We start from the raw sequence: 10,741 nt of genomic DNA on the forward strand, positions 1-10,741 counted from the left end.
TGGAATGAGATGTTCAAAAACATACAAATCTAATGCTCAGGTGTCCACAATCTTTTGTCTATAGAGTGTATAGACCCCCACTGCAAGGTTCTACAATTTAAAATGGGAAAAGAAAGATAATTGCACTCAGAAATTCGATTCCTGTTCCACGGAGACATTGATTTCATCATTGATTGCATTTAATTAAACACAGAATAAATGAAGTAAAAGAAATAAGAAATTAAAAAAGAAATAAGAAATTAAATATGACTGTAAAATCTCTCTATATATTTCTAACAGTATTTATCTGTAGTCTACAGCTATACTTTTTTTTTTTCTTTGTTGAACTGGCTTCTTATCTACATAATGCGATCTTTGCCGAAAGCCCCAGTAATGTTTAGAAAGCAATTAAATATAGTTCTTTGTTGTTTTGGTGGATAATATTGATGATGTTATTTCCCTTCAGAATATTTTGGAACGGTAAGGCCGTTGTTTTTTTGCTGGTTTAAAAAAAGAAAGAGATTTTAAAAAAAAAAATGAATTGGAGATGACAGGTGAGAATATTTACATTCCAATACAAAATTGGAGGAAGACCACCAGACTTCTAGTTAAGCAAAAGTATCAAAACAGAATTAAGCACCTTTGTGGCACGTCCTCGCCTCCAGTATCTGCATCAACATGGTTCCCTATGGACATTACCAAAACTGCTGCATTTTTCTATTGTGTTGCTTTTCCATGCAGCTTCCTTCAGAGATTTGCTCTTTTCAATCCTCCCTTTCAAAAGAAAAATGCTTCTGAATTAGTTCCAAGTCAGGTGATTTGTTTGTATTGTCATTGTGTTGTAGGTCATTGTGTTACTGCGGGATGAGGTTTCTCCAAATGACAGTGGATCAATTTTTTTCTAAATTGGCAAGGATTTATTCTTCTGCTACCATCATGAGTTGTATTATCAATAACGATTAATAAGTCCTTTCCAGTAGCAGACATGCGAAGCCCTATCCATGACACTGTTCTTGATGAGTAAGGAGTTTGGATCATAAGTAGATCATTTCTTTCTCTACACCTTTCTATCACTTTGGTACAGGTTAATCTAGGTTGAAGGGATTTGTTTGTCCAATCAGGCCTGCAGATTTTTACTTCTTATTAGTGATTGTATTATATTTGCATCTTCTGGAATGGATATTTCTGTTTTCAAAGTTTTTTTAAAGTGTGGATTGAGATACCTTCAACCCTTGCTAGATTAATGGTTGTTGGGTTTTTTTTTAGGGTTTTTTCATAGTTCTTACAAAGTTTCTGTCATCAACTGCTGTAGTTTGTCCTAACCGGCCTGTTCGATGTCTATTTGTTAGTACAAAAGTGGATTCTTTCTTTTTCAGGACATTCCAGATTATATTGGCTCTGCCCACTGCTTGCATAATAGCTAAGATTGATTTTCCCTCTTTTCTCAGCATGACAATGGCTGTTTTTCCAGTGGTGGACGAAGTACACAAAGCATGTACTTGAATAAAAGTAGAGATACAGTGGGTAAAAAATTACTTACATATCCAAAATACTATCTTTAATATAACTATTATTATAATTTTTATCCCAAGACTCTTGTTTAATCAATTCAGTTTATGTGAAAAGACAATCTATTAAAATAATGATATTGATGAGTTAAACACTGATATTTTATCAATTAAATGAGCCCAAAACCTTCTTTGCAACAACTTAATCTAAAGAAATGTTGCTCTATGCATAAAAGTGATAAATAGGTATTAGCTTATACTATCCTCATAACGAGATTAGTATTAGAGATGCATGCACATATTTATCTTTTGCACATTTCCCCCTACTTCTTTCTTTATAAGTGAGGGAACTTCTCCGGGTGGTGAACTTCTCTGACCGGCTTCATTGACCGTGACATGAACAATTGATGCACCGTGCAAATGAGTGGTGTAAAAAATAAAGAAACATAGATTTTCTTTTTTTTCCCGTGGATGCCCCTGGGGAGCTGCCCTTGTCGCCTATGCCTAAATTTACCACTGCCAAGTGGCAATTAAAACAATTTTGAAATAGATTGTGTGCTCGTTACAGTGATGGGTGTCACGCTGTGTGCTTGACCAGTTATGTTTTTTATCTACCCATAAGTACAAAGGAATGAGTAAAAAGTAATATATTTGACTTTAAAATTTAGTGCAATGTAGTTAAAGTAAAAGTCTCCCCAAACGAAAATACATGAGTAAAGTACGAATTACATTTACCTGGTTATTGTCCACTGCTGTGCTTTTCTTTCAGCTCTCTGGTATTTATGTGGGTTTATCAATTTTTTACGACACATGTGGTCTTTACAGGTGAAACCCAAGGCTCACACCAAAAATAGACATTCAGAACAATTGGTTGTTTAAACTATAGGCCTAACAGGGCACAAAAAAAAATTCTTCTTCTTCTTCTTTTGGCTTCTCCCATAAAAATATGATGCTATGCAATTTAATATGGTACAGATCTTCTCCTTCTTCTTCTTTTTCTTATTTGGGCTTCTCCCATTAGGGGTCGCCACAGCGGATTATCCGTCTCCACACCCCCCTGTCCGCTACATCTGCCTCTTTCACCCCAACTACCTGCATGTCTTCCCTCACCACATCCATAAACCTCCTCTTTGGTGTTCCTCTTTTCCTCCTTCCTGGTGGCTCCATCCTTAGCATTCTCCTACCGATATACCCCATGTCCCTCCTCTACACATATCCAAACCATCTCAATCTCGCCTCTCTCACCTTGTCTTCTCAAATAAACTAATTTCTAATCCTGTCCACCTCGTCACTCCCAACGAAAATCTTAACATCTTCAGCTCTGCTACCTCCAGTTCCACCTCCTGTCTTTTACTCAATGCCAGTGTCTCTAAACCATACAACATCGCAGGTCTCACCACAGTCCTATAAACCTTTCCTTTCACTCTTGCAGATACCCTATTATCACAAGGCACACAAGAAACACCTGTCACAAAATCTAGCAAAATGGGTGGATTTTCAAATATTTTGGAGGAGACCATATACAAAGTATGTTATAAGCAGAAACAATCTGCTTGAGTTTCCCAGGCTGTCTTTCAAATCTGGTTATATCAGTGTTGTAGGTTTGATTTAAACAAATCTAAAAAGGTTTTCAGCTGCTCAGATCATATTCTACATCTGGTAGTGTTAGTTCAATGTGACTGGGCATAAGTTATAATCCTGAAAATGGTTTGCCACCGGTTCGAAGCACTTCATTAGTTAGTACTCAGTGAAACTGATGAAGCCTTGTGTAGGAGTGCTGAAATCTCTCCGCTGGTGTCAAGGCGAATCAGGTGATTGGTCATTTTATAACTTTTAAGACTCTACACCACTTATCCAAAAAGGGCTTCATCGGTTTTACTCATTAGAACTAATGAAGCCTTTCAGATGGCTAGGAAAAATGTTTTATAACACATCCAGTCACTTTGAATTAATACCATGGGATCTATTAATTAAACTTGCACACTGAGCCAGGGAGATGTAAAATGCTGACCTTTTCAAGCCTGGCATAGAGCTCAGCCCATCTCCAAAGCCCACTTGGTTTTATAAGCCCACTTATAATCCAACATGGTTTTAGTGGTAGTTTCAGACAACATTATTGTTTCATGTTCTAAACCAGATGAATCCTAGTGTTTCATTAACACCAGTTTACCTTTATTTTAATCTGTGAGATTTAGCTAAAATGCTTCGAGGTCATGTGATTTCATTTGTGGAGTTTGGACACTGGACCTCTTGGAGTGTTTAAAGGCTCTGGCATGGAGAAGCTGGTGTTGGATCTGTGATGATCGCAAATGTTGAGCTCTTTTATGAGTTGCTCAGTAGCTCCTACATTTAAAACCATAAAGACTGTTTAAGACTGTAGAAAGAACATTACTTATAATCTTATACTCCAGTGCTTATGTGAGTTCTCACTCTCCAGTGTTCTGTATTGTTGAAAGATTTATGATCACACTCTTGATGTCACCCAAATGAGGATGGATTTCCCTTTTGAGTCTGGTTCCTCTCAGGGTTTCTTCCTCATAACATCTAAGGAAGTTTTTCTTTGCCACAGTCGCCACGGCTGCTCATCAAGGATAAATGCACACCATTCACCTTAACTGTTGATTTCTGTAAAGCTGCTTTGAGACAATGTCTGTTGTGGAAAGCGCTATAGAAATAAACTTGACTTGACTTGACTTGACTTGACTTGAATTGACTTGACTTGTGATGAGCAGGGAATAGATCTTCAGTCCACCACCCGCAGCCAGGTCTCACTGCTTCTAATATTTTATTAAGGATTTAGGAACGGAATAAAAACAAATACAAAATAATGTATAAATCATGTCTGGAAAGAACCACTATTTAAAGTTTCTTGGTTGGTTTTGGACTCCAATTCCAAAGTAGTGTTCTGAAATTGGTTAAAGGAAAAAAAACATTCTGTTTCTTTTAGTAGACTGTATGCAGGCTTTACATACACCGATCAGACATAACATTATGACCACCTGCCCAATATTTTGTTGGTCCCCCTTTCGTTGCCAAAACAGTCCTGACCTGTCGAGCATTAACAGCATTCACTTCTTCAGCAATTTGAGCAAAAGACGATTGTCGGGTCACCACTGTTCCTTCCTTGGACCACTTTTGATAGATACCGACCACTGCAGATCAGGAACATCCCACAAGAGCTGCAGTTCTGGAGATGCTCTAAACCAGACGTCTAGCTATCACAATTTGGTCCTTTTCAAACTCACTCAAATCCATATGCCTGTCAATTTTTTCAGCTTCTAACACATCAACATTGAGAACAAAATGTTCACTTGCTGCCTAATAATATCCCACCCACTAACAGGTGCCATGATGAAGAGATAATTAGTTTTATTCACTTCACCTGTCAGAGGCGTCACCCAGATGAGGACGAGTTCCTTTTTGAGTCTGGTTCGCCTCAGGGTTTCGTTATTATATTCATCAGAGGCAGTTACCGCCTCAAGCTTGTTTATTGGCAATACATTTAGAGACAAATGAAAATGAATGTTTATTATCTTAATGTATTTATTTCTGAAAAGCTGCTTTATGTCAATGCCCGTTGTTCAATGTCAACAGTGATACCAAATTCCCCATTTTTAGCGGTACGTAGACATGCTAGCAGGCTAATTAGCTAGGATCGTTAATTTGTCAAATTCAAACTTAAACAAATCGTATGTTGAGGAAATTTTTACAGTAAGTAGGATCCTAAAAAAGACTGCACTACATTATGATGTATAAAGATATTAAAAAAAAATGCGTTTAGAACTATCGCAATAAACAAGATAAGAGCATGTTTTATGTATTCCTAGCCCTTTAAACCAATTTAAAAGGTAGATATGACAAGCGATGGCTAGCGATGTCCTAAGTCACACTCTGAATGTAATTTTTTTTTTTACTTCGAAGTGACCTATTAATTCAGAAAGTCTGGCTAAAATAAAAAACTGCTTACGGCAAGGAGCTGTTCTAGCTAGCAGGGAACAAATAGATCTTTCAAGCACCGAGTACAATCGAATGGGCCTCTCCATTTTTTTTTTTTTTTTGTGCCTTTTTGTTACCTTACCTTTCAATAATGATGTGCAGAAAGGTAGTTGTGTGGCCTCCACTTCAGTGAGACAGAAAAAGCTTCAGAGGGAAAAAGAGAAAGAAAGAGTGATAGAGAGTTGAGACAGTTAAAGCCATGGTCAGAAGGGACCACTCATCATAACGCACTGAAACATGAAATGTGCAGGACAGAGAAAAAATGGGGGGCCTAGCCAGAGATTGTCACCCTTAAAAAATTTACGGAGCACAGAGTGAGTTGGTGAAATGAGAGGGAAAAGAGCTAGACCTTTGTACAATTTAAATATCAGACAGGGTAATTTTTTTGTCCACGCTATTTCCAATATTAAAAAAAAAAGAACCTAATTAGTGTTGAGCTATGCATTTTATTCAGGCTCCACATGAGAAAGACACGTTTAATCAAACAGCAATGAAATCTGAGGTCAATTATGTTTGAATACAATTATTGCCGACTCCCATCCTAGATTTTATTATTGCTCTTGGTTTAATTAAACATGCTCCGATCAGTCTTCATCGCTGGGCTATAGTACATGTAGCCAGTTAATCCTTCTGAGGGATGCGATTAGGACAGTGCCATTACTGTTATTTGAGGTGGTTTCAGGGGAATATTAATTTGAGTATTACAGCTAGCTGACAGGAAATCATAATTATTCAGAAACGTTGGAAAGAGCTTACATCGTTTTCATGGGACAGGCGTCGCGGTCACTGGGGCGAAACCGGTATTTAAAATCTGCTAATTGGTTTTGGCCTACTGAGCATCATTCAGAGCAAGAAAAAATGCATGGATTTTGTGAAACCCACCGTGATGGCATCACACCTTTAGACGTGCTTTGCCTTTTGGCATTCGCTCAGTTAAACAGATCTCTGAGGGTGTTTGGGGAATAGACTTTATCTGTTGGGTAGCTGTTTTTAAAGCCAGAGATTCACTCCCTTTTTGACGAGAAGTAATGAAAAGAACTGGAGGAACCAAGCCATAAGCCTGGAAGAGGATGGAGGATAGATAATTTGCCCAAAGAGGCCATTGGCGACTGGGGTCAAAGAGATGCAAAGCATGGATGGTGTGTAAGGGTAGGTATAGGAGAACCAGAAGACACAAGGACAGAACCAGAGAGCGAGACCAGCCTGAGGTTTTCATCTGCAGCTCAGAGAGACTCATCACAGCCTGGTGTGACATCACACAGTTTAGATCTATATAGATACCAAGCAGAATAAGGAGAGGGATGAAAAAAACAGCAACATCATAGACATAGACTAAAAAGGCTGGACTGAGAACAGTGTCATGAGCACAGACGCCCCAGTGACTGCTGTGAATCTCTGCATAGGTGAAGTTGTTTAAGTCCTCCACCAGGAACTTCGACAGGAATCCACCATAAGGAAGGTATTTGCCAATCACAGATGGGGCCGGATGGTGTGGCTTATGAAGAGTATGGTTGGTCCAAATGAATCCCAGGCCTTCCGTGCCCCAAGTGTCTATTGAGTTGCACACAATAAACTGTGAGAAAGCTGTTACCACTGAGCAAAGCCAGCTGAGGAGCACCAGGCACAGCATCCGCCGACGTGTTACCAAGCCTGTGTACCTGAAACACATACAGCCAAACATTCATTCCTGGACTATATACTTGGGTCAACAAATTTTATTAAAGAAATTTGACAAAATAGAGGAAACCCTAGACTCACCTGTTTCCAAACCGACAATGCAATGCAGGTGTGTGTTGAGGATGAGAAGCAGCAGCAGCCACACAGTGAACTGTCTGACCAGCAGGGGGACACACACCAGCATGATGCATGTGTACAGGCACTGAGTGCTCCTGAGGTTCAGCAGCATGTTAACTGGAATGTCCAGGGCACCCCCAATAGCTCCCACCCAGCCCAAACAGAACTTTAGACAGGAGGAAACGCTCTTTAGGTGTCGGCTAGTATCCGAAAGCATACATAGCCTAACGTTCATGCCGATCACGAACACCGACAGCACACACTGCACCATGGAGAACAGCCACACCTGATTCATGGTGCCTGAGAGAGAGATAGACACACAAAAAATGCTTTGAATTTTAAAAGAGGGAATAATTCCAGCTTGACTGCATTAATCTAAAGCAAGCTTTCACAAAGAAGATGGAGAGAAAAAGAATTCTATGAAGGCAAAAAAAAGAAAAAAAAAGCATTTGTCTTCCAGCTGTCCAGATTCTGTAAAAATGTGCCCACTGTTGCTTCCTTTTCTTGGCCGACAGTGTAGGAACCTGATGTCATTTCTACTTATGTATTGCCGCTCATCTGCCTCAAGATTTAACATGATGTGTTCTGTAATGCTTTTCTGCTCACCCTGGTTGTCATGAGTGGATATTTGACTTCCTGACAGCTCAAACATTCTGCCCATTCTCCTCTGACATCTCTCTCTTTAACAAAGCATTTCCAATCTGGCTGTTTCTTGTTTTTCCCACCCATTCTCTGTAAACTCTACAAGCTGCTGTGTGTCTAGGAGAGTTCAGTACTTTCTAGCATAATTAACCACAAAGTAAAAAAACTTTTTGCTGAACTACATTTTGCAAAATCACTCACTTTTTATTTATGGGTGGAAAAAAACTGGTCAAGCACGCAGCAAGCCACCAATCAGGATCGAGCGCATGCTCTCTTTTGAACTTGTTTTGATTGCTGCTTGGTGGTATCTACTTATGTACTCTGTAGGCTTTAGTACATTTGAAGGCAAAGGCTTTTGTTATTTTACTCGATAGAAAGTTTTAAGGGAGCACTTTTACTGAAGTAATATTTTACCTACTGTATTTCAACTTTAGCTCAAGTACATGGTTTGTGTACTTCATCCACCACAGGTCCCCGAGATCAAAATTTTCCTTATGCTAATATTTGCCCTGGATCAAAACTGAAGCTCATGCCCTGCAGCACTGCGACATGAGTAGCTAATTGCATGTTAGCATGAATGATCAGGCGTTCCTAATAAAGTAGTTCCTAATAAAGTCTGCCCCCTGCGAAGCGGGCAAGTGAACCTGCAAGTGAAGCGTTCTCAATCAAAAGGCCTAAAACAGTTCAATTTTCTTTTATGGAAAGCTTGTGAAATATATATATATATATATATATATATATATATATATATATATATATATATATATATATATATATATATATATTAATAATAACACATACATACATATAACTACTGACAGAAAGTTGCCTTCATCATGTGTTTAGACCAAGAGCTGTGAAATGTAAAAAAAAAAAATAATAATAAAAAGAGACAAATGAAACAGCGAGGGACTGGATGTCGGAAAATAACTACACAGGCTCTCGATATGACACTTATCACTGCTTATCATAATGAGTTTCAGCTTTTCAACAGGCTAGTGACACTAATCAGTTTTGAAATGCCCATGAGCGTTTCATATTAATGAGCAATGCCTTAATCCACTGCTCTTCTGCGCTGCGCTCTGAAATTCGAGGTGCACGTCCTTTCCATTGTTTCGCCACTCTTACAAATTGATTACATGGAATAATTAATGGGTGTAAAAAAAAAAATTAGTAATCTTCCCAGAGTAATTCAGGCACACAATTATCTAGTGAATCAATGAGGCACAGAGGAACCAGCATTGACCGGCAGGCCTTGCGTTACTCTCCACTCAGCTGCACAACACAAGACGTGTTTGTTAAGAAAGCCGCGTATTATCAGGCACCAGTTTTTTTTCTGGCGTATTGATGTAAAAAAAAAAAATGTGCGGATTACAACTTGCCTGTAAAAGCTATGCCTATTAGGTACGGCTACAGAGTAGGTATGTGTGTGATAATAAAGATTAGTATATATGTGAAGGAAATAAGTGAAAAACATTACCTGATAAGGTGGATAAAGCGGATTTTTGTCTGCAGCAGGGTTTTTTCTTTTTTTTTTTATCTTTCCTTGGATAATCCCTATCCTCCACTCCTTCACACGCTGTCTATCTCGGGCTCTGTTGGACGAAAATAAACTCCCTTTTCATAGGCCACCTTCATCAGCTTTCTCTTACTTCCTTCTAAAGCTTGTGTAAACATATCGATAGTGTCGATGTGAGGGGCAGGCCTGCTCTTTCCATTAGACCAGTGCAAAGTGCAGCATTGACACAACATTCACTTGGGGAAACCACATAAATGGGGTGGATGAAAAAAAAGGCAGTTAAAGAGAGAGTGAGTGATGTTGCATCAGCTATAAAAAGTCGTTCTGAACTCTCATCTTAATCTCGTCATGCTGTCAGTTTATGAATCGACAAACAACAAAGAGGAAGTGAAGAGAGGTAAAATGGTATATGCCCATCTTGTCTTGAAAGTCATGATCTACTAAATACAGACAAACTGCATCCTTAAAGAGGAACAGAAAGGAATATGTGGACACTTAACAAGAAAAGCTAAACACTACGGCAATGGCTTAGCAATTTCCATCAGAGCTGATTTTAGAGTCTCTGTGATCTGTCAGTGAGAGCTTGATGTTGTGAGATTCACAAATGAATGAATCTGGACATCGGATCAATAGCCTTTCAATTCCATTCTTCAATTTTAGTAGCAGGTGGAAGCTAAAGCATGACTATGGGCTATAATGTAAAGGTCTGGCAATGAAAATCCATCATGTTCTATTCAATTGAGTGGACATGCGATGAGCCACGTTGAGTTTTCTTCTTAGTGGCATGGAACAGTTTAGATTTTAAACCATTATAGTAAAAGAACAATTAATTCATTCCTATTCTTTTTTTCCATAAGCTGGTGGAAGCCAGAACATGACTATTGGCTACCATGTCAATGTCTGCTCATAGCACTTAATCATGGTTAATAGAGTTCAGGTCAACTGAGTCAACATGAGAAGATCCTGTCTTGGTGATAGTAAAAGGTGAGAACAAGAATCCAATTTCTTTTAATATGATTTCATTTCCTTTCTTTTTCCAATAGCAGGTGGAAGCCAAAGCAAAATTATAGGCTATAGTGTCAATGTCTGCTCATAGAAATCCATCATAGTTGATACAATTTAATATAATTCAGGTGTGATTACATGAGAGGGATTCATCTTCTTCCTACTGACACCATGGCTTAGATTCTAAACCATTACAGTGATACAACCATGAGTTCATTTCCTTTTGTTTTTCCAGCAGCAGGTGGAAGCCAAAGCATGACTATAGACCACAACAGTGGTCCCCAAAATACGACCTGTG

At 38.7% G+C, this 10,741-nt stretch overlaps 1 protein-coding gene across 2 annotated transcripts; it reads right to left on the minus strand.

Moving 5' to 3' along the window:
- Positions 1-5,092: 5,092 nt before the first annotated feature.
- Positions 5,093-10,123, minus strand: LOC124384926. Of its 2 annotated transcripts, XM_046847927.1 has the most exons (3): positions 9,400-10,123; positions 7,242-7,577; positions 5,093-7,141 (listed from the first exon to the last, which is right to left on the minus strand). In XM_046847927.1, exons 2-3 carry the CDS (start codon positions 7,349-7,351, stop codon positions 6,376-6,378), a joined length of 876 nt encoding a protein of 291 aa, XP_046703883.1. In that variant the 5' UTR covers positions 7,352-7,577; positions 9,400-10,123; the 3' UTR covers positions 5,093-6,375. The 2 variants fall into 2 exon arrangements, with proteins under 2 accessions (XP_046703883.1, XP_046703884.1); XM_046847928.1 differs by lacking the exon at positions 9,400-10,123 and having other exon boundaries at positions 7,242-7,598.
- Positions 10,124-10,741: the final 618 nt, after the last annotated feature.

The sequence above is a fragment of the Silurus meridionalis genome, chromosome 4, assembly GCF_014805685.1.
Source record: "Silurus meridionalis isolate SWU-2019-XX chromosome 4, ASM1480568v1, whole genome shotgun sequence".
In the NCBI taxonomy this organism is placed as follows: domain Eukaryota; kingdom Metazoa; phylum Chordata; class Actinopteri; order Siluriformes; family Siluridae; genus Silurus; species Silurus meridionalis.